Here is a 24,933-nt window from a genome sequence, read left to right as displayed (position 1 = left end):
GGTGGCCAAAGGCCCATGTGATGTGGCCAGCTGCCATGACCAAAAGTCACTCTGTGTGATGTGGCCATGGAGATAATATACAAGTTGTCAACAACTAAAAACTCAGTGCTCATGAATAAAATATTGTACTTCAAGGTCTTTTTAGAACCTATACATTTTGCGGTGGTGTATGGCTTTACCTTCCTTGTGGTGTGCAGTGCCTCCTGTTTTGTACAATTTGCAAATTCTTGGCCTCACCCCCAAATCCATTTTATAATTGCAATATGGTAACTAGAGGGGTGGATCCCACAAATATTACCAATAGCATGCCCTCTGTGACACATCCGACAAAAAATCCACCTGTACACCTCTCTTTTTTCCCCTTTATTGCTTAGTCGCTAGAAGTAACGTGCTGTGGGCGGTACAGTTATTGACTCTGAGGCGTGCTTTTGTTTGTTGAACTAAATATGGGCGGAGATTACTGTTGCGCGTCGTAGGGTGATAATAGTTGCATACAGTTTACGTGGTATTATATGTTCTGTGCTCAGTAAATTAAATTTAAAAAAAACTGTTTAAGCTAGAAAGTCTTTTTAAGAGAGACATTCATTTAAAAATATCCTGTTTTCGAAGAGAAACCACGACAAAAGGACCGTGACACTATTTGCACTAGAGGTCACCCGAGCACAGCATCGTGGAAACAGAAAGCTCCAAACTACAATTTTGGAGTTATATAGTGTTATAATGTAATCGTTTCCAGACACAAGGAAGGACCAGACAGCAAATGCATTCTGTCACCAGGCAGCAGCCGTGTGCCCCTGTGGCAGCCAGCGTAGGATGGCGTAACATAGATTTGTTAGTTTATCTGGGTGCTGAACAATTTTCTTTTAACTTTTAGTCGTCAGCATTGGAGGACACTACTTGGAGGACTGATGGCGGCTGTTCGGAGTTTACGAGTGTCTGTCGAGTCGGATACCGGTTTGTTGTCCCCCAGTTCAGGTTCTGAAGGCGAACCGGAAGCGGAACCTGAGCCCATGGAGGTGGAAGAGGGTGAACTCGAACCTTTCCCGGTCCAAAGAAGCTTCAGGCAGTTTAATCCGGTAAGGTAGGCCTAATACACCGGAGTGGAGTTAATAAACTACCGGTGATGAGGAGCAGAGCATAGTAGATAGGCGGGGCTCCTGCTTACCTTATGATCACCTGCCTCAAGTCATGTGTTATCTTGTGAGAGGTTATCCTCTAAGTGAACTGCTTATTAAATTGCTTGTGTGTCATTCCTGTCAGTACTGTAAGCTAAGAGGTCTTAAAACAGGTCAGTCACGTTAATGTTTCTTTTAGCACTGAGAGTAAACACATACATCATTCCTTTGGACAGCTGACAGTTTCATCTAGCTAGCGACTTGTGCATTATTTATTTATTTTTAGCAGAAGTTGACATCTGTAGTCTGTGAAAAATATTTGACAGATCGGTTAAGTTTCAAATAGTGTGTAACTAGAACTATATAAGACTACTGTTCTTGTAAACATGACTTTCAACCTGTTAGCACAAAAAATCTGGACAACGCTAAAAATAATGGGGGACAAATGTTAAATATTGCTGTTATAAACTTAGAAAGTTGCTAGAAGAAAAGGTCTTCTGTTGCCATACGTTATCTGAAGGGTATGAAGTTTGAAACTCAAATGTCTGTCATTATTTATTGAGTTCAGTCCTTGATGTGCCACAAAATCCAGAAAACCACAATTTTATGAGGCACAGACCAAAAATATGCGGCAAAAATCTGGACAGTTGAGATGTATGGTTGTAAATCTATTGTTGGAGGGTTTCTTGTAAAAATATTACATTTCTGTTTTGTGAAGTAGGTTAACCTTTTGTAAGCATCTCTTTCAGCTTTTGCATTTCTTTATTGCTTTTAAAACGGAACAGGTTTAGTGTTTTGAACTGATTTAAATGTAGTGCCTTCTAGCTTCAAGTCCTCACTTTGATCACTCTCTGGAGTTTTTCATGTTTGTTTTTTTTTTTTTTTTTTTGTGTGTGTGTGTCCAAGTGGGTTTTCCTCCTCCTATCTACCAAGAAGTTATGTTGAATGGTTTAGAAAAGATAAGGAGTGACTTGAGAAGGTAATAGTGGGGTGGGTGTGACATAATGATTAAAGTCTTCGCCTCATAAGCACAAAGTGCAATGTTTGATTCTTACCTTGTTATTGGCTATGCTTAAAATTTACCTTAAGGGCAATTAGCCTAGTATTCACCTATGAATTACTGATTTTCCAAATATTTATCAGCCTTGTAGCTCAGGGGTAAGAGCACTAGTCTAGTAAACCAGGGGTCATGAGTTCAACTGTCATGAAGGCCTGCACTTGTTCTGTAAAATATATAAAAAAGTCTGATTGGGAGGTTGGTGTCATGATTAGGGTGTTTACTTTATAGACAGAAGGTGCAGGGTTTGATTCTCACGTGGGGATGATTGGCTAGACTAGGCTTAAAATGACCCACAAGGCTAGTACTAACTTATAAGAATAAAATGTTCTTAAGAATGATGTCCAAGGTGCAGCATCGTCCATTGTTTGTTTGTTCTGTTCAGTCAACATACTGGGGTTAGATAATGAGCTATTAAGATTGGGGCTGTGGTATTGTGGGAAGTGTGCCTGTTGGATGTGTTGTTGTGGCTTGTTGATTGGCATCTGAAGTTACCCGTAGAATGCAGAGTTGTGCTCTTTGCTGTAAGGAACTAATTGAAAATACTATGAGATGTACTCTTGCAGCAGGCGGGTGAGGTGAAGTTCTGGATTTTTGTCATCTTAAGTCTGGGCAGTACTTTCCTGTACTGAGTTAAAAGGCAGCAGTGAAGGTTAAGAAAGTAATTCTGTAGTGTATTGGTAAAGCCACATCTGACATATTGTGTTTAACTTTGGCAGCTGTATCAGGTTGGGAACATCGTGTTGCTGCAAGTCAGTACTAGAGGATTACCATGATGGTGAGGAATATATGCACAGTAGAGGAGAATAAGATGTGGCTGCACTGCGTTATGGCAGTAAAATATGGGAGTGAGGATGAGTGGTAAAAATGTTTTCACTGTGTGTGTGTGTGTGTGAGATTTTTGACTGTTCAGTAGTACGTAAGGCCAGCTGGTTGAAAATGGCAGTGACACAATTGTGATGGGATCGCTTGCTCTCTCCTTCCTGTACACACACTTTACTCTGAGAGAGTACTTGAGAAGTGCAATAATAAATTATTAGGTGTCCTTTAATTTCTGTTACATTATTTTGGGAGTAGATGAAGTGGATTCATAGAAATTTTTTCAGTTTTAGCCTTTAAGTGCAGTTATAACATCAAAGAAAACCCACAGCATAATATACTAAATGCACTGTAGCAAAGATAAAAAAAAGTTGAACGGGGGTTATAATACAGTTGTGCAGCAAAGATGAGTATAATATAAACTGGGGAGTTCACAGAACTACATATTCTACTCTGTTTTTTGGTTTGTTGTGTGTGTATATGTGTGTATATGTATACATATATAAATACAGACACGCACATTTAATTATATGTATTTATGTATATATATTTATTTAAGGAAAGGGGGTGGAGTTGCCTGAAAAAATTGGAGGGGGATAAGTAGACAAGGAAGAATGTGATTTGGGGAAGTGTTAAATTGCTAGAACACTTGCATATGAATATTATGTGGGATGATGTATACACACTGCGACAAAATGATAGTGTAAAAAACCACAACGAATCACGAACACTATGCAAGTCCATGCAAGTGATGTATACACAGGTGATTTTCTTCTGAAAAGGTGTTTGCACTGAGATTGTGTTTGAACATATACTTTTAATTTAGTTTGGGATAATGGATAAGAGGTTGTTTGAAGTGAAGATGAAGGGATTCCGAATGTTTTGGACCTATGGTGGTCCCCTGCCATAAACAAACTGTACAACAGAAGGAAGAAACTGTTGCAAAAGAGAGTAAAATCTCGAGTGGAGGAGCACCCTGGTCAGCCTCAGTAAGAAGCTGCGATCCCTGATAAAATCCTCCAAAGCTACTTACGAAAACAAAATCGCCACTGATTCACAATACCCTACTCCGGCATCATAAATAAGTTTACCAGCTTAAATATCAACACCTATATCACAAGATGGGTTGCAAACTGGCTCAGAGATAGAACCCACATGGTCAGAATCAATGCTTTAAAACTTCAGCTTGGCAAGCTAAGAACTTGGTTATATTCAACTGGACATATAAGAGAATTTAAGTACCTTTTTATGCACTTTTACTTTTAAAAAATACAGTATTTAAATTGATTTAAACTGTGTATGAAGGAGTGTTGAAGGAATTTTTAACTGGTTATTCTGCTCTTCAGTAACTTGAACTAAAAGCTAGTGTTGGCTGAATTTTGTTATTTGCTAGTAATTACAGGTGTGGGGGTAGCCACAGTCAGTGATTTCCTGTCCTTGCATATTTAAACTGGTGCATGTGAAATAATTCCTGCTTTAAAACTTCAGCTTGGCAAGCTAAGAACTTGGTTATATTCAACTGGACGTATAAGAGAATTTAAGTACCCTTTTATGCACTTTTACTTTTAAAAAATACAGTATTTAAATTGATTTAAACTGTGTATGAAGGAGTGTTGAAGGAATTTTTAACTGGTTATTCTGCTCTTCAGTAACTTGAACTAAAAGCTAGTGTTGGCTGAATTTTGTTATTTGCTAGTAATTACAGGTGTGGGGGTAGCCACAGTCAGTGATTTCCTGTCCTTGCATATTTAAACTGGTGCATGTGAAATAATTCCTGCTTTAAAACTTCAGCTTGGCAAGCTAAGAACTTGGTTATATTCAACTGGACGTATAAGAGAATTTAAGTACCTTTTTATGCACTTTTACTTTTAAAAAATACAGTATTTAAATTGATTTAAACTGTGTATGAAGGAGTGTTGAAGGAATTTTTAACTGGTTATTCTGCTCTTCAGCATTGAAACTGCCCGCCCCTCAGCCTGCCTCTGGGCCCATCTCATTTGCTCACTCAACTGAGTGCAGTGAGATCATATTCTGATTTCAGGCACTCCTACTGTGTACAAAGAGAGCATCTGGGAAATAGAAAAAAAAATTAAGCTTATTTCCTGCCTTTCTTGTTAAGTGGTACAGACTATTTGTAGGCTTCTGAGCCCCCAAGCCCTTCTGTGTTTGAGGGAAGCCTTCTAGCTTGTTTTTTTTTTCTTGTAACTAGCCAGTTTTCTAGTTTCAGCACTCAAATCTGTTTCTTTGATCTCAGCACTTGTTCAGAAAAAAAAAAAAAAAAAAAAAATTTCATCTGCTTTTACTGTACTTGTGTTTTACCTACTTCTTTTTACTTTTGCATCATCTTAAAATACTCAATTGTATTTATTACTGCTTGGTGTAACTCATTCTAAGCCTTTTGGTTTAAACACTTGGGCTTCGGACCAGTTAGTTGTTTTGCACTGAGAGGTTTGTGGTCTGCACTGTTGTGGCAGAACAGGTAGCTTACATCCTTCTAGGTTGAGAACTGCTGATTGAGGGCTCAGTGTCTGTTATTCTAAAAGTGTATTAATTCTGGTTTAAGCACTTGGGCTTTCAAGCCAGTTATTTTACATTAAGAGGGTTCGTGGTCTGCACTCTTGTGGGAGGAGAGGCTGGACTCTGCCCTTCTGAGCTGGGAATTTCTGGTTAAAGGCTTATAGTGCATGCATATCTGAACTGTTTCTTACTGAAGTTGGTGCGCCTTGTTTGCTGTGGCATAGACTGGATTCGGGCCTGCTGGATCTAGCTTTGTTTGTGTAACTTGAGCACTAATCCAGACATTCTCTAAAGTATTCAATGGTATTTATTACTGCTTGGTTGTAACTTGATTAAAGTGTAGCTATCATTCAAGTCTTTTGGATTAAGCACTTGGGCTTCAGACCAGTTGTTTTACATTAGGAAGGTTTGTGGCAAGCACTGTGGTGGCAGGACAGGTAGCTTTCATCCTTCTAAGTTGGGAACTGCTGATTGAGAGCCCAGTGTCCAAGTGTATTAGTTCTGGTTTAGGCACTTGGGCTTCAGGCCAGTTATTTTACATTAAGAAGGTTCGTGGACTGCACTCTTGTGGGAGAAGAGGCTGGACTCTGCCCTTCTGAGCTGGGAATTTTCTGGTTAAAGGTTTATAGTGCCTGAATATTTGAACTGTATCTTACTGAAATTGGTTCACCTTGTTTGCTCTATCATAGACTAGATCCAGGCCTACTGAATCTAGCTTTGTTTATATACTTGTTGTTTGTTTGCTTGTTATTTCCCTGGAAGCTAATTCACCTAATACGCAACTTCTCAGCTTCTGTGGATCACTAGTGATATCTGCATTACTTACTGTACTTATTTCCTTGTTTCACTTGAAAGAAAGTTACTGTTTGTCGTTTTGCATTTAGTTACTTGTATCACATTGCACTCAAGTTACCTGGCACTTGCTCACTAAAGCAATTATATAAGTCAGCACTAAAAATTAAAAGCACTACACCCTCACTCCCCACTGGCCCTTGTTTTCAATTAAGGATTTCCCAATATTATTCTAGCATGTCCAAAGGTCAGTTGTCAATCTCCTCTCCGGTCCAGCTGGTGAATCTGGGAATCTTGAGGCAATGTTATAACTGCCTCATGTACACAGACAACCCTCTCCTCCTCCCACATAACACAAATACTTGCGAGAGATGCAGCTATTTAGCCAAACTGGAGGCTGAGCTCTCTCAACTCAGGACTGGCAAGACCAGACAGGAGGAGAAGGCAACTACACACACCACAAAACCAGCCTCACATAATGCTACCACTCCACTGAATCAAACACATAAACACACAAAGACATACTCGGAGGCTCTGAGTAAAATTTACCTAAACAGCAGAGGCCTCCAAAGCAGACACCCAAACAACTGCTACCTCAAGACACCCCAAAAGCAACACATAAACCACAAAAGCAGTGTGCAAAGCAGTCACAGCCCTTAAGGCCAAATACAACACCAAACATACTTGTCATAGGTGACTCCATAGTCAGACACACTGACGTCCCACTCACCAGGCTGAACAAGGAGAGGGTCACAGTAAGCTGCCTATCGGGCTAGAATCCGCCACATAACACAAGCACTGGGTCACTCCACAGCAAGTACAAATATGACACAGTCATTGTCCATGCTGGTGTGAACGACCTGAGACGCACCTCCCTGGACTGCATGAAAAGAGACATAGAGGAGCTCTCTGATTATGTAGCCCAGGCAGGTATGACCCTAACCCTGAGCAGTATCCTTCCTTCACCAAGAATGATGCCACAATATAGAGACAAGATGATCAGCTTTAACAATTGGCTTAATGTCTGGTGTCATTCAAAGGGGATCCAGTGTCTGTCTGCCTGGGATGACATGCTTGACAAGCCACGCTGCTTCACGGGACGGCTTGCACCTGTCACCCCTGGGATTCCGGATATTGGCTAAGGCTCTTGCCACCCCCATAGTGCCTTTTTTAGGCAAGGCTCAAATTCTAAACCTACCACCCTAGAAAACAAAAATGGGAAGAAATTGAGGGTAATGCTGCTCAATGCCAGAAGTCTAAATCTCAAAATGCACGCACTCGAGGCCCTTCTCAGTATGGAGAACATCGATGTCTGTGCTGTAACTGAAACCTGGTTCAAGGCTCCTGAGAGCACCCGGCACTATTAGGTTTTACCTCATATCATGCGTTCCGCCCCAAAACCCGGACCACTCCACAAAAGGAGGGGTGTATCCATATTCATAAAGGATACTCACACCTCCAGGTTGGTGGCAACGCATGAAGCTTGAAACCATCCAGGTGCAACTAACAATAGGCAAAACTGCTCTACAAATTGTAGCATGCTACAGGCCACCCTCTCAAACTCAGGAACCCCACACAGCCTTCCTGAAGACACTGGAGGGTATAAATGTATCTCCAAACACCATCATATTGGGTGACTTCAACTACCGAATATAGACTGGGAACATTACTCAAGCCCTAACTTTCTAGCCCAACGGTTCCTGGAGTTCATAAATTCAAATGCCATGGAACAGCTAGTCACTGTTCCCACGAGAGGAGAAAATATACTAGATCTCATTGTCACAAACATGGGGACAAAATGCTCCACACCGGAAGTATATCCCTCATTGGTGAGATCTGATCATAAACTAATCTCACTGGAAATCCACATCCCGCCCCCACCCCAAACAAAAAAGACCATAGTGAAGAACTTCTCTAAAGCAAACTTCACACTACTCAAGACTGGTGTGTTATCCTTCAAGGCCCCTGAGTCAGAGGAAACCACAACCCAAGCTGCGGAAGCCCTTACAAATGCCTTCTATGAACACCTCCAGGACTGCATGGATCAGGCAATCCCAAATAAAACCAAGACTCTTTCCACAAAGGGCAAACGTCCAGTCTGGTGGACCCCAGCCATTAACAAACTTTACAATAAGAGGAGAAAGCTATTACATGATAGAACAAAATCCATAAAAGGGAAGTCACCCTGATCATTATTAGTAAAAATTACGAGCACTCATAAAATCAACTAAGGCCAATTTTGAGAGAAAAATTGCCATGGATTCAAAGGACAATCATAAGGCCTTTTTCAGCTATGTTAGGAACCTGGGTGGAAACTCACAGATATGCTCAGAATTAGTCCAAAATGATACAAAAATCACTGAACCCACAGACATTGCCAACATACTGGCAGACAGGTTCAGTGCAAACTTCACCCCTCTCCCCTAAAGGAGAGATAACTATCCCAGCCGAGTGTAGCCTCCCGGACATCTCAAATGCGCAGGTGAAAGCTGCTCTCTCTAAAGCTAAAAACACAGCATCAATGGGACCGGATGGTGTCCCCGGCTGTGTGCTACACGAGCTAAATGAGGAATTAAACCCGCACATAAGGCAGCTGTTTAATCTCAGCCTTACCACAGGATACGTGCCCAAGGAGTGGCGTGACGGCAACTGTGGTCCCACTCCACAAAGGTGGCCTCTACGGACCCTGGTAATTACCGCCCATAAGCTTAACAAGTCTAGTCTGCAAAGCTATGGAGAGGATCATAATGGAGCTCATAAACAAAGATATAGGGGACTTGCAGACATTGGACCCGACCCAGTTTGGCTTTGTCAAGGGAAGATCATGCCTTTTGAACTTGGTCGACTTCTTGAAATAGTCACCAAGGCCATTGATGAGGGAAAGGCAGTCCATACAGCCTACCTTGACCTTGCAAAGGCTTTCGACACAATACCCCACTCGGGTATTGTAGAAAAACTTACCAGCTTAAATGTAAACCCATATGTCACAAGATGGGTTGCAAACTGGCTTAAGGACAGAACCCACAGGGTTAGAGTTGCTGGCGCTGTGTCAGACTCCAAGCCGGTCACAAGTGGTGTCCCACAGGGCTCGGTCCTTGGCCCCCTATTGTTTGGCATCTACTTCTCAGAAGTACAGGCCAACATGGGAGGACTTCGGCTGACAAAGTTTGCAGATGACTGCAAACTGGAAGCCATAGTGGAAAGTGCATCGGACACTGATATCCTTCAGAAGGGACTCACGGAAACAGATAGCTGGTGCCAGAGCCATGGCCTGAAGTTAAACGCCAAAAAATGTATAGTCATACCCTTCGGGAAAAACAAGGTAACCCCAAGCTACCATATAGGTGGCAATCCACTAAGCACAGAAGAGGTTATCAGGGACCTGGGGACCCAGGTTGACATTGGCCTTTCTTTTGACACTCACATTGCTAAAGTGGTTAGAAAGACCTTCTACATTGCCCACCTGATCATGAAGGGATTCACATCCAGATCTAGTGAGGTCATTGTTCCCCTGTACTCTTCACTTATCAGACCAATGATCGAGTACAATGCCCCATTCGGGATGTATCTCACCCGACATCTGCAGCAATTGGAGAGACCCCAAAAGTTCCTCACCAAAAGGATAAAGGGACTCCAAAATCTGTCATATGCTGCCAGATTGAAGAAACTCCAGCTCTATTCAGTCGCATACCGTCTGCTCAGAGGTGACATGTGCCTGACATACAAGGCCATGTCCAACCCGGAATTAATGGACATGCTCCACCTCAAAAAATCCAAATCCACCAAAACCACTAGAGCAAGCGACTTAAACCTTAGCACGGATATAAATAGGACGTGCTGGAGGGATAGATTTATCACTCAGAGACTCCCTATGCTGTGGAATAAAATCCCGGTCCATGTGAGGCAGAGCACCTCGCTGACTCTGTTCAAGAGAAATCTAGACCTGTGGATGGGAGATCGTAGGTTTACGCCGGGAATCATCTCTGGGTCACTGCTGGACAGAGGCACAACAAACTAATGGGCACAGTATTTTTTCATATAAGGGGTGGCGTAAGCCACAATAATTTGGGCTAGGCTTATAAATGCCTTAGGGCAGATAGCCTAGTATAAACCTATGAACCTATGAACAGGTGCCATGTCCGAATCCAAACCAGTTACAAGTGGCGTCCCACAGGGCTCAGTTCTGGGACCTCTCTTGTTCAGTATATACTTCTCTGAGGTTCAGGCTAACACGGGAGGATTATGGCTGACCAAGTTCGCAGGTGACTGCAAACTGGGAGCCATAATCGAATCTCCAGCTGACACAAGCATCCTCCAAAAGGGTCTCACAGAGATGAATGCTTGGTGCCAGAGCCACGGCCTCAAGCTAAATGCTAAAAAGTGCATAGTCATCCCCTTTGGGAAAAACAAGATGGCCACAAAATTACCACATAGGTGGTAATCCATTAAGTACGGAAGTAGTAATTATAGATTTGGGGACCAACATAGATAGTAATCTCTCCTTTGATAATCACGTTGCCAAAGTGGTTAGAAAGACCTTCTATATAGCCCACCTTATCACGAAAGGGTTCACATCTAGATCGAGAGGTCATTGTGCCCCTCTACTCATCAGGCCCATAATTGAATACAATGCCCCTTTTGGGATGTACCTTACCCGACACCTGCAGCAACTGGAGAGACCCCAAAAGTACCTCACCAAGAGGATCATGGGCTACAAACAGATGTCCTATGCAGCTCGACTAAAGAAACTCCAGCTCTACTCAGAGGCAATCTATGCCTGACGTACAAAGCCATGTCAAACCCAGAATTAATGGACATGCTCCACCTCAAAAAAATCCAAGTCCCTTAGAGCTACACGCTGCAGGGATTTAAACCTCAGCACAAAAATAAATAGGACATGCTTTAGGGACAGATTCATTTCCCAGAGGCTCCCCTCTCTCTGGAATAGAATCCCAGTTCATGTTAGACACAGCCCCTCACTGACCCTCTTTAAGCGAAATCTGGACGCGTGGATGGGAAATCGCAAATTCACCTCTGGGATCTCGTCTGTGTCCCTGCTAGACAGAGGCACAGTAAACTAATCTTAAAAGGGTACCTTCTGTGACCTACTTTACAGAGGCACAGTAGGCTAATCAAATAGGGAGGCGGAAGCCAAATACACTCTGGCTAGGCTTATAAATGCCGTAGGGCAGATAGCCTAGTATCTACCTATGAACATAAAGACAACCACAAAGCATTCTATAGCTATGTCAAGAATCTCAATGGCAACACTCAGATCTGCTTTGAGTTACAGCACAATGACACTAAATATACAGACCCAACTGATATTGCCAACATCCTGGCAGATAGGTTCAATGCTAACTTTACCCCCCTCTCACCCCCTAAAGAGCCCATCTCTGTACTGGAAGAATGCAGAGTTCCTGTAATCACGTCTGCACAGGTAAAAAAAAACACTCTTCAAAGCCAAGAACACAGCATCCATGGGACCAGACAACATCCCAGGCTGTGTTCTACACGAACTACAGAACGGACTGGCACCCCACCTAAGTACCATGTTCAGTCATAGCCTCACCTCTGGCTTTGTGCCCGCTGAATGGCGCACAGCGACGGGTATCCCACTCCGCAAGAGGGGAGCCACCACGGACCCTGGGAATTACCACCTCATTAGCCTGACAAGCCTGGTCTGCAAGGCCATGGAACATATCATCATGGAACTTATAAACAAAGACATTGGTAATCTCCAAACTCTGGACCCCACCCAGTTTGGTTTTGCAAAAGGTAGATCATGTCTCCTAAACCTGATAGACTTCTTTGAAGCAGTCACCAAAGCCATAGACGAGGGTAAGGTGGTTCACACAGCCTATCTAGATCTTGCCAAGGCTTTCAACACCATCCCCCACTCTGGAATTATAGATAAACTCACTAAACTAGGTATAAATCCCTATGTCACAAGATGGGTTGCCAACTGACTCACTGACGGAACCCATACTGTGAAAGTAGCAGACTCCAAATCCGACTTCAGACCAGTGACAAGTGGAGTACCACAGGGTTCAGTCCTGGGTCCTCTCCTGTTTGGTATCTACTTCTCTGAAGTACAGGCTAGCACAGAAGTTCTTTGGCTAACAAAGTTTGCAGATGACTGCAAACTAGGAGCAGTTATCGAAACTCCTAACTATGCGGACATCCTACAAAAGGGCCTCACTGAGACAGATGCCTGGTGTCAGAGCCATGGCCTCAAGCTCAGTGACAAAAAGTGCATTGTTAACCCCTTTGGTAAAAACTCTGTACCCATAAACTACAACATAGGTGGTAGTATACTTAACACCGAAAGTGTGATAAGAGACCTTGGGACACAGGTGGACAGTAGCCTCTCCTTTAGTAAGCACATCGCCACAGTAGTCAGGAAATCCTTCTACGTGGCACACCTCATCACAAAAGGTTTCTCATCCAGGAAAAAAGAGGTCATTGTTCCCCTCTACTCATCACTCAGACCCATTATAGAGTACAACGCCCCTTTTGGGTATGTACCTCACAAGACCTCTATAACAACTGGAAAGGCCGCAGAAATACCTCACAAAGAGGATTACAGGCCTCAAACAGATGCCCTACGCAGACCGTCTCAAAAAACTCCAGCTTTACTCCATCGCATATCGCCTACTTAGAGGTGATCTCTGCCTAACATACGAAGATATGTCAAACCCAGAGCTGTTGGACATGCTGCACTTAAAGAAATCCCAATCCCTCCGAGCTACACGCTCTAGGGACCTAAACCTTGTCACCACAATAAACGGAACATGCCGGAGGGATAGATTCCTGTCCCAGAGACTTCCTATACTCTGGAATAAACTATTTCAAACAAAGCTCCTCATTAGCACTCCTCAAGAAAAATCTTGATGATTGGCTGGGAAATAGGAAATTCACCCCGGGGAGCACTTCTGTGGCTCTGCTCGACAGTGACACAGGAAAATAATTTTCTTGGGTGGCAAAAGCCAGGGTACCTCTTTGGCTGGGCTTGTATAGGCCCTAGGGCCAATAGCCTAGTACCTACCTATGAACCTACCAATGGTAGGGAAGCAATGTTTTGTAGAGGGAGTTTCAATCTTTGGCTCATTGTGGTCCTGACATTGTAGGATATAGGATGGTATATTTAGGAAGAGTTAAGCAACTAAGGGAGAAATAATCAAGAGTGCACGAGTTTGAATAATTGGGAGGTTAGTAACAGATCTGCCATGTGATGAAGTGAAAACTGCTTAATTCACAGATATAGGTTCATACTAGGCTATCTGCCCTAGGGCATTTATAAGCCTAGCCAGAGTGTGTTTGGCTTTCGCCACCCATTTTAAATTAATTTTGCTATGCCCTTTTTCGAGGTTAGCATACTGTGCCTCTGTCTAACAGTGACACAGAAGTGATACCCGGGGTAAACCTACGATTTCCCATCCACTTATCAAGATTCCTCTTGAAGAGAGTCAATGAGGGACTCTGCCTAACCTGGACTGGGATTTTATTCCAGAGTGAAGGGAGCCTCTGGGTTATGAATCTGTCCCTCCAGCATGTCCTATTTATTTCAGTGCTGAGGTTCAAGTCTCTCGAGCGTGTAGCTCGATGGGATTTGGATTTTCTGAGGTGCAGCATGTCCATTAATTCCGGGTTGGACATGGCTTTATACGTCAGGCACAGATCGCCTCTGAGCAGGCGGTATGCCACTGAGTAGAGCTGGAGTTTCTTTAACCGGGCAGCATATGGCATCTGTTTGATCCCTATGATCCTCTTGGTGAGGTACTTTTGGGGTCTTTCCAGTTGCTGCAGGTGTCTGGTAAGGTACATCCCAAAAGGGGCATTGTACTCAATTATGGGCCTGATGAGGGATGAGTAAAGAGGCACGATGACCTCCCCTGATCTAGATGTGAATCCCTTCATGATTAGGTGGGCTATATAAAATGTTTTTCTAACCACTTTGGCCACGTGGTTGTCAAATGAGAGATTGCTATCAACTTGGGTCCCCAGGTCCCTAATTACTTCTTCTGTACTTAGTGGATTACCACCTATGTGGTAATTTGTGGGCACTTTGTTTTTGCCAAAGGGGATGACTATACACTTTTTGGTGTTTAGCTTGAGGCCATGGCTCTGGCACCAGTTGTCTGTTTCTGTGAGGCCCTCTTGGAGGATGCTTGTGTCGGCTGGAGAGTCGATTATGGCGCCCAGTTTGCAGTCATCTGCGAACTTAGTCCGCCACAGTCCTTCCGTGTTGGCCTGTACCTCCGGGAAATATATACCGAACAAGAGAGGTCCCAGGACTGAGACTTGTGGGACGCCACTTGTAACTGGTTTGGAGTCTGACATGGCTCCAGCAATTCTAACCATGTGGGTTCTGTCCTTGAGCCAGTTTGCAACCCATCTAGTGACATAGGGGTTTATATTTAAGCTGGTGAGCTTATCTATAATGCCCGAGTGGGGTACTGTATCGAAGGCTTTTGCGAGGTCCAGGTAGGCTCTGCGGACCACCTTCCCCTCGTCAGTGGCCTTGGTGACTGTTTCAAAGAAATCAACCAGGTTTAAGAGGCAGGATCTACCCTTAACAAAGCCGAACTGGGTAGGATCCAGTGTCTGTAGGTCCTCAATATCTTTATTTATGAGGTCCTTGATGATCCTTTCCATAGCTTTGCAGACCAAGCTAGTCAGGCTTATGGGGCAATAGTTTCCAGGATCCGTTGAGGCACCACCTTTGTGGAGAGGGACCACTGTTGCTCTACGCCACTCTTTGGGTACATATCCTGTAGTAAGGCTGAGATTGAACAGTAGTTTTATGTTTGGGTTTAGCTCTTCTTGGAGTTCATGTAGGGGCAGCCGGGACACCGTCTGGTCCCATTGATGCTGTGTTTTTTGCTTTGGAGAGGGCAGCTCTTACCTGGGCATCTGAGATGTCAGGGGGGCAGCACTCTGCTGGGGGGGGAAGAAGTTTGTGCTGAACCTGTCAGCTAGGATGTTGGCAATGTCTGTGGGGTTCGGTGTATTTTTTGTCATTTTGGACTAATTCTGTGCATATCTGGGAATTCCCACCCAGGTTCCTAACAAAAGGCACTATGTGTGTAGCAAGAGCCTTTGCCAGTATCCGAAAGCCCAGGGGTGACAGGTGCAAGCCGTCCCTAGCGAAGCATCGTGGCTTGTCGAGCATGTCATCCCAGGCTGACAGGCATTGGATCCCCTTTGAATGACACCAATACTTAAGCCAATTGTTGAAATTGATCATCTTGTCTTCATATTGTGGCATCATTCTTGGTGAGGGTAAGATGCTACTCAAGGTCAGGGTCATACCGGCCTGGGCTACATGCTCAGAGCTCCTCTATGTCTCTTTTCATGTAGTCCAGGGAGGTACGTCTCAGGTCATTCACACCAGCATGGACAATGACTGAGTCATATTTGTACTTGCCTTGGAGTGACCTGAGTGCTTGTGTTGTGTGGCGGATACTAGTGCCCGACAGGCAGCTCACCGTGACCTTCTCCTTGTTTAGCCTGGTGAGCAGGACGTCAGTGTGCCTGATGATGGTCACCTATTACAAGTGTATCAGGTGTGTTGTTTAGCCTTAAGAGCTGTGACTGTTCGGCACACTGGCTTTGTGAGCTATGTGTTGCACGTGTTTTGTTTTGGGGTAGCGGTTGCTTGGGTGTCTGCTTTGGAGGTCTCTGCTGCTTAGGCAGATTTTTATTTAGAGCCTCCGAGTATGTTTTTATGTGTTTATGTGTTTGGTTTGCTGTCGTGGTAGGTCTGTGTGAGACTGGAATTGTACTGAGTGTGGTTTCCTTCTCCTCCTGACTTTTTTCGCCAGTACTGAGTTGAGAGTGCGTAGCCTCCAGTATGGCTATATGGTTGCATCTCTCACATGTGTTGAAATTTGTTGGGAGGAGGAGAGGGTTGTCTGTGTACATGAGGCAGTTGTAACATTGCCTCAAGATTCCCAGATTCACCAGCTGGATTGGAGAGGAGATTGACAACTGACCTTTGGACATGCTAGAATAGTATTGGGAATTCCTTTATAATTGAAAAAAAAAGGGCCAATGGGGAACGAGGTACTCAAGGGGAGTTTGTGAGGGTGTAGTGCTTTTAGTACTTTAGTGCTGACTTATTTAATTGCTTTAGTGAGCAAGTGCCAGGTAACTTAAATGCAATGTGTTACAGGTAACGTAAATGCAAAAACGACAAACAGTAACTTTCTTTCAAGTGAAACAAGGAAATAAGTACAGTAAGCAATGCAGATATCACTAGGGATCCACAGAAGCGCTGAAAAGCCGCGTTGTAGGTGGAATTAGCGTTTCAGGGAAGTAACAAGCAAACAAACAAGCAGCATACAAGTAAAGCTAGATTCAGTAGGCCTGGATATAGTGTATGCTACAGCAAACAAGGTGTACCAATTTCAGTAAGAAACAGTTCAAATATGCAGGCACTATAAGCCTTTAACCAGAAATTCCCAGCTCAGAAGGGCAGAGTCCAGCCTCTCCTCCCACAAGAGTGCAGACCACGAACCTTCTTAATGTAAAATAACTGGCCTGAAGCCCAAGTGCTTAAACCAGAACTAATACACTTTTAGAATAACAGACACTGAGACTTTTTTTAAGTCTTCAGAGAGTGCACTTGCAAGGTGTTCTTTGTCCTTGCTTAGGACAATATTTCAGTTGAGTTTGTATTGTAGTGCTGCAGCCTGCCCAGAAACTATGCAGTTTGTGTGATAACAGCTTGTTCTGTTGGCTGTAATTGACTAGTTGTGCATAGGGTATTTTTTTCATGTATCTTGCTTAATGTTGGTAAGATGGAAATTTAGATGGAAGTGTCAAATTTTTGGTAGGTGGGTGCCTAGTGTTGATTGACACATGTATTTGGCATAGTGCTTTGTGAAAGTGGTAGACTGAAGACTCCCAAGAATGAGATTTTGAGGAAGTCAGTGGTGTATATAAAGAAAGAGTATGTTATCTGTGCCTGTTATGTCTGTTAAATTTTGTTCCATAGGTTCATAGGTGTGTACTAGGCTAATGGCCCTGGCGCCTTTACAAGCCTAGCCCATAGGATTACCCTGGCATCGTGCCACCCGACCTTAGTAATGACCAGGTCAAGGATGTTGCTGCCTCTAGTGGGGGTAAGAACAAGCTAGTCCAGGGCATTGGAATTAATGAATTCCAGGAAATGGGCAAGTGGTACTGGTAAATGAGTAGTTTTCCTAGTTAATGGGAGGGGTAGTTGAAGTCGCCCAGTATGAGAGTGTTAGGTTGGACCCTAATATTCTCCAGGGTGCTTAGGAACGTGTAGTGTGAGTCTTGGGACATGGTTGGGGACCTGTAACAGGCTATGACCTGAATCGCTGTCTTGCCCAGTTTTAGCTGCACCTGAAGTATCTCTGATGCGTTATGTTGGGCTACCAGTGAGGAGGTGTGCGCATCCTTTATGAATATGGAAACAACACCACCGCCTTTGGAGCTTTGGTCCAGGTTCTGGGCCGAAAGATGAGGTTCATATGAGGTTACCAGGTTAATGGCCCTAGAGCCCATTACAAGCCTAACCATATTTATTCAGAGTTGCCCCAGTTGTCTGTGGTTCGCTGGGTAAAGTTCGCAGAGGTAAGAGTCTATAGTAGTTTAATACTGACTTTCTCTTTCCAAGAGGGACATGGGCGCCACCCCAGGAGTGAATTTGTAGTCACCCATTTATTGATCTAGGTTGCATTTGAAGAGGATCAGGGAGGGAGACTGGGGAGTTAGGGGGAGTAGTTTATTTTATAACTACTACTCATTTTTGTTTGCTTGGACCTCTTTGTTTAAGAAACTCTGCTGTTGAAGAGCTATGTTTTACTTGACATGCAGATCACTTTAGCCAGGTTATTAGCCTTGCAGACCAACAAGCAGTGTTTTAGCTAGTGAGAACAAGGTTCTTGAAGCTTAAATACCAGCATGAGTGAACATAACAGAAAGGTAAGAGACTAGAGGATGAAGTAGAATATCTCTTTGACATTTATTTATTTTTTCGTTTGTTGACTGGGAAGGTTCGACTGGTCAAAAAAAAAAAAAACTTTCAGCAGAGACCTGGGAAGAAAAGCTCCACACAAAAATTATTCCAATTCATACAAAGAGTAAACATCATATAGAATAACAACTGCAGTTTAGAGATGTAGGATTAATCAGAAAACTTTCAGTGAAGTACATAAACATAATTCAGATCCTAAAGTATTGTGATGAGCCTACATTGACATATATTGAGTAAACATTAGTTACATTACAACATAGTAGCAGAGTTGTGATTAATAAAATTGGGTATTTTGATTTGCTGCCAAAGATAAAGTTGAGGTGGAGAGGAAGTACTGTAGATAGATGCCATTAAATGAGAGGGGGTATAGCAGTTAATTAGTACTTGGGTAAAGACTTGTATTTGGAAACAAAACAAATTTAGTAGAAGGAAAATTTTTATATTGTAGCATTAGGATGCAGTGCAGTAGTAAGCATTAGATTTAACAGTAGTTTGTTTGAGCATAGCCAGGAATTATGTAGGTATTGTTTGTTGATTTTGGAGAACCTTTTTACTCTTGTTTTTTTGTGGGAGAAATAGAATTAGTTTGCAGATTAGCAAAAGTGATTTATTTTGAAGGTACAGTCTGGCTGGGGAGTAATATTTTATAATGTTTTGTAATGCCGGACAGTTTTTCTTTTTTATATATTATGTTATGGGCAATAATTAGGTGTGAATAGGTAAGATATTGTGGGAGTTTTAGCCAGTATAGTTGTTTTAAGGCTATGCATTGGTGAATTTTTTGTAAGTAGATTGGTTGCAAATCTAAGAATTTTTTTATTGTAGCAGCTGTCTAGTGTTTTTTTTTTTTTTTTGAGTGCAGTGAAGGTTATTCAGGATGAGGGAGTCGTAAAGAAGAAATAATAGTAAGTAGGCTGATGCGGGGTTTTTTCGAGAGCTCTCCGTGAGTTGGCGTTTACTTCTGTATAATGAACAAAGTTTCTTGGTGAGCTTTAATAGCTTGGAGAATGTGTAGATCAGATTTTAGGTGGTCATCCATTGCGACTCCCAGTAGCTTTGATTGCTGTACTATTACTATTCTGGTGTTATTTTCAGAGAGTACTTTGTTTGTAATCTTGTACCTTGTTTGTAATCTGAGAAATGTATTGGCGTGAACATTTTTTTCTTTTTTTAGGATCTGGAGGAGAGATCTTCTTAGCTATGTTTCAGTGGATGAGGAGTTGTCCCCGAGTGAAGTCATTTAAGTTTCGAGAAGGCTGGAGCAGAGCAGATGAGGGTGCTTGGGTGTTGTGATAAGTGGGGGCAAGTATTGAACCGTATGAGACTCCAGTGTAAGCAGGAAGGAAGGGTGAAAAGTCTTTCATCCATTTAACTGGTTGCTGTCTGTGAGATATCTGTGGGACCATGATAGGGCTGAATTTGGAGAGTTTGAAGAATGAAAGTTCTGTGAGGAGATTGCGTTGAATGTTTTTGATGGGCCAAGGAAAACAGGTGGTACTAAGTGGACAGAAATTCTTATGCAATTTATTGTGTTCAATATTTTCACGTCTCAGTTTCACAATGTGTGGGACGAAAACTATTTTGTGTGTTGGAGAAGTTAGAGTTGTGAATAAATACTTACCTGATGTTGTAAATCTTTGTTCATTCATTACAGATGGGACCTCTGTTCTGTTCTCGGAACCGATACGGCCATTTCCCAGCTCGCGCAAGCCAAAAACTCTCAGCTAAGAACCTACCTGCAATGCCCCTCTCCTAGATACTCCAGATCTCGTTTGCCGCGTTCTTAGTCAGACGTGTTGGCCATCTCTCTCAAAGCTAAGTAGTAAATTGTTGATTTTATGACAGTTTGTCTTCTAAATTACTACATTTTTAGTCCAGTTAGCCTTTTCTTATTGTCGCCTATAACTTGGGCCTATTTCCTACCCTGTTGTACAGGTGATGGAAAGGGTCCTTCACTCCGAAGGCTCACAACCAGCACCTAGGACACCAGTATCGGAAACCTTCCCTAGCATGCACCTCTCCCAACCCGCTGTGTCGGGTCCCCGAGCATGGGAGTCACAAGAACACCATGTGAAGGGAACCCCTTCTCAGGAGTCGTCCTCTGAAGATCCCACCGGAGAGCCACCCCGGAAGAAACTGCATAAGAGGAAGCACCTTGACTTCCCGGAGGAATCTATCACAGAAGACACTGATTGTGATGAGAGGGAAGAGTCCCCACGTTCTCCCCCAGACGACGTTTCATTCGGAGACATTCTTGAAATCCTCAAACAGCGGGGGGGGGGAATGGAAGTCCTCTAACCCTTCTTCTGAGTCATCCATGTTTCTGCAGGCCTTCTGTGCCTGGCCGTCTGCTTCCTGTGTGACCCCACCAGCAGATGATCTTGTTAAACTAATTGTGCACTGTGCCTGGAAGGTCCCGGACAATGTAGAACATGTCCCCTAGAGGCCCGGACAAAATTTTATCTACATCTGAAGCCAGCCCCACTGGTCCAAGCAGCTGACAGTTGATTCTATGGTCGTGGCAGCGGCCACCAAGAGCGATCTGGGAAAATATAGTTCCACTGTCCATCCTCCAAACAGAGTGTCCTGGACCATGGACAGACTAGGGGAATGGACCTATGCTTCAGCGACCTTCACCATTTGGTCGCTGAATTATCTGGCACACTTTACTCACCTCCAAAGAGACCTAATTTCTGAAATATCTTCCTCTTTGGTGGGGGTATTGCCTGATAAGGTGCATGACACTGTCTCCTCGCAGCTAGCTACTCTTGAATCCGTCTCGAACTCCTCGATTCTTTTGATATCTCACACCACCGAGGGGGCAGCTCGAGCTGCCGCATCTAGTGTTGTCATGAGACGTAGTGCTTGGATGCGGTTGTGTGACTTCGCAGACCCCTTTAAATCTTCCTTCGTCAATGCACCCATCGACAAATCTGCACTTTTTGGACCCAAGGTACGAGACACATTTGCACGTAATGAGAAAGACGGAAAGACCTTGTCTGCTGTGGGCATATGCTTTTCCAACCTCCAGAGGTCCTACTCTAGGAACCAGAAGGGAGGAAAGATATGGTTCCACAGCTCTGTCTCCTGTGAGTCAAGCAGAAAATTTTCCTCACCCCCCCCACCCTATCTGTCTTAAATACCACTGTCTTTCTAGTTAGCTGCCTCTTATGTTAATTTGACCATATATCTCATTTCCTCTCTGCTTTCACCGGCTTGTGTGAGTAATCACAAAATCATCATTTTTGAAATCACTCACTCCCCTTCAACTATTTAAATTTATTGGCCTTCCTACTGTATTCCATAGTACCAGAATACAAAAGTGACCACCCCTTTCAATCCATCTTGCTGTTTTAAAAATAGTAACTCTCCACTAAACCTTAACTTTTTAAACAGGTAAAACTTAAGTTGCCTACTTTCACATCTAACTTCTCTAGTGCACACTGCAGTGTTTAGGATAAACCATTTTTTTAATCTTACCTTTAAGCATCCCCATGACTAGCACTTGCTCTAATATGTGCTGGAAATCACTAGGAAGCCTTAAACTGATACAAGCACTCAACTCTCCTTATTAATAAGGAGAAATTAATCCTAGGCACTAAACAGCCTATAATTGCAAAGTATCTTGCTAAGGGAAGGGAAAACAGCTCCTATACATTTAAAAAAAAAAAAGCACCAAACCAGACATATCCAAGGGTACGCTTCCACTGATTTCTCCTGTCCACCTGGTGAATCTGGGCATACTGGCACAATGCAGCAATTGCCTCATGTACACAGGCAACCCTCTCCTCCTACCACCCAACACTACAACATGTGAGAGATGCACTTACATAGCCAAACAGGAAGCAGAGCTCTCTCCACCCAAGATTGTGCTAGACAGTCAAGAGGTGAAGGTTAACACCCGCACTACACCTCAAGCAACACCTAGACCTTCTAAACTTACACCACCAACACCCACACATGGCAACACTAAATCCACATTATGCGAAGGCCCTTAACTGTAACCTGCCCAAGCAACAAGGACCTCTGAAGCTGAAACGCAAACAAACACCAGTCACAACCAAAGTGTCTCATAGCTTACAACACCAGTGTGCCACCCAGCAACAGCCCCTAAGGCAAGACAATGTACCTAACACTTTAGTCATAGGTGACTCTATAGTCAGGCACACTGATGTCCCACTCACCAGGCTGAACAAGGAGAAAATTATAGTGAACTGCCTGTCTGGTGCCAGGATCCGCCACGTAACTCATGCACTCAAGTCACTCCACAACAAGTACAAATATGACTCTGTCATTGTCCATGTTGGAGTGAATGACTTGAGACGTACCTCCCTGGACTACATGAGACATGGAAGAGCTCTCGGATCTTGTGGCCCAGGCAGGTATGACCCTAGCCCTGAGTAGCATCCTGCCTTCGCCCAGAATGATACCACAATATAAGGGCAAAATGATTGACTTCAACAATTGGCTAAGCTTTTGGTGTCATTCAAAGGGGATCCAGTATCTGTCTGCCTGGGACGACATGATCGACAGACAACGATGCTTTGCCAGAGATGGTCTGAACCTGTCGCCCCTGGGATTCAGATTACTGGCAAAGGCTCTTGCCACCTCTATAGTGCCTTTTTTAGGCAAAGTTTAAAGGACAAAACCACCACCGTAACAGGTGCAAGCATGCAAAATCTGAAGGTAATGCTACTCAGTGCTAAAAGTCTAAACCTCAAAATGCAATCTGTCGAGGTACTCCTAAAAATGGAGAACATCGATATCCGTGCAGTAACTGAGACCTGGTTCAAGGCTCCAGAGAGCACCCCTGCAATACCAGGCTACAACTCTTACCACACTTTTCGGCCACCAAACCAGGATCGAAACACTAAAGGTGGAGGAATGTCCATATTCACCAAGGATATTCACACCACCAGGTTAGTTGCCCAACACAATGCGTCTGAAATTCTCCAGGTGCAACTAACACTAGGTAAGACTGCAATCCAAATTGTAGCTTGCTACGGATCCCCCACCATGCCTCAATATTCTCAGTACACCTTTCTAAACATACTGGAAAATATTAATATACAACCAAACACCCTAATATTGGGTGATTTCAACTACCCTGCCATTAACTGGGAAAACTACTTGTGTACCAACACCTTTGCCCAACGGTTCTTGGAATTCATAAATTCCAATGCCCACGATCAACTAATCCATAGTCCCAGCAGGGGCTCCAATATCCTAGACCTGGTTATTACCAACATGGGAAATCTATGCTCCGCACCTATGGTCACCCCCTCGTTGGTCAGATCAGACCATAAGCTAATCACCGTTAACATCCACATCCCACCCAACTTCATGCTACTCAAGTCAGAAGTTACAAACGTCATGACACCCATGCAGACGGGAACTGAAAGTTTGACTGCTGAGTCCTAACTAAGGCACTGTACGAGCACATCCACTCATGCATGAATCATGCCATCCCAGATATAACCAAGATGCTCTCCTCCAAAAAAGGAAGCCAATCTGGTGGTCCCCTGCCATAAACAAACTTTACAACAAAAGGAAGAAACTGTTGCAGAAGAGGAAAATCCCAGGATGCAAAAAAACTCCCTTACTAGCCTCAGTAAGAAGCTGAGATCCCTCATAAAATCCTCCAAAGCTAGTTACGAGAATAAAATAGCTAAAGATTCCAAAGACAACCACAAGGCATTTTATAACTGTCAAGAATCTAAATGGCAATGCTCAGATCTGCTCAGAATGGCATTAAATATACTTATCCCAAGGATATCGCCAATATCCTGGCAGATCAATTCAGTGACAACTTCACCCCCTAAATGGCCCATCTCAATACTGGAAGATTGTCAAATTCTGGTAATAACGGCCACACAGGTAAAAACGCACTCTCCAAAGCTAAGAATACAGCATCCATGGGACCAGATGACATCCTGGGCTGTGTACTACATGAACTACAAAATGAACTGGCACCTCACTAAGTGTCATGTTTAATCATACCCTCACCTCAGGCTTCATGTCCACTGAGTGGTGCACAGCTACAGTTATCCCACTCCACAAGGGGGGATCCACCTTGGATCCCGAGAACTACTGCCCCATCATCTGCAAGGCCATGGAACGTATTATCATGGAACTTATAAACAAAGACATTGGCAACCTTAAAACACTGGACCCCACCCAGTTTGGGTTCGTGAAGGGCCGATCTTGTCTCCTGAACCTGATTGACTTCTTCGAATCAGTCTCCAGAGCCATGGACGAGGGTAAGGCAGTCCATACAGCCTATCTGGACCTCGCCAAGGCCTTTGACACCATCCCCCACTCTGGAATCATAGATAAACTTACTAAGCCTGGCATTAATCTCTGCATCACTCGATGGGTTGCCAACTGGCTTACTGACAGAACCCACACTGTAAAAGTAGCTGACTCCAAATCCAGCTCCAGACAAGTGACAAGTGGAGTACCTCAGGGTTCAGTACTGGGACCTCTCTTGTTTGGCATCTACTTCTCTGAAGTACAGGCCAATACTAAGGGACTCTAGCTAACAAAGTTTGCAGATGACTGCAAACTGGGAGCCATTATTGAATCCCCAAATGATGTGGATACTCTACAAAAGGGCCTTACAG

The 24,933-nt window shown here is 43.6% G+C and overlaps 1 protein-coding gene across 1 annotated transcript in view; it reads left to right on the top strand.

The window, feature by feature from the left end:
* The first annotated feature begins 411 nt into the window (after positions 1 to 411).
* NCBP3 (nuclear cap binding subunit 3) overlaps positions 412 to 24,933 on the top strand; it is a 1,620,559-nt gene continuing 1,596,037 nt past the window's right edge. Inside the window, exon 1 of the mRNA XM_044054866.1 lies at positions 412 to 1,076. Coding sequence (XP_043910801.1) covers positions 909 to 1,076 — 168 coding nt within the window. The 5' untranslated portion in view covers positions 412 to 908. The remainder of the gene's footprint in view (positions 1,077 to 24,933) is intronic.

Source organism: Protopterus annectens, chromosome 13.part0 (genome assembly GCF_019279795.1).
Source record: "Protopterus annectens isolate FY-2018-M chromosome 13.part0, PAN1.0, whole genome shotgun sequence".
Taxonomy (NCBI): Eukaryota; Metazoa; Chordata; order Ceratodontiformes; family Protopteridae; genus Protopterus; species Protopterus annectens.
Note: the sequence above shows the minus strand (reverse complement) of the source record. Positions and strands in the feature narration are given on the sequence as shown.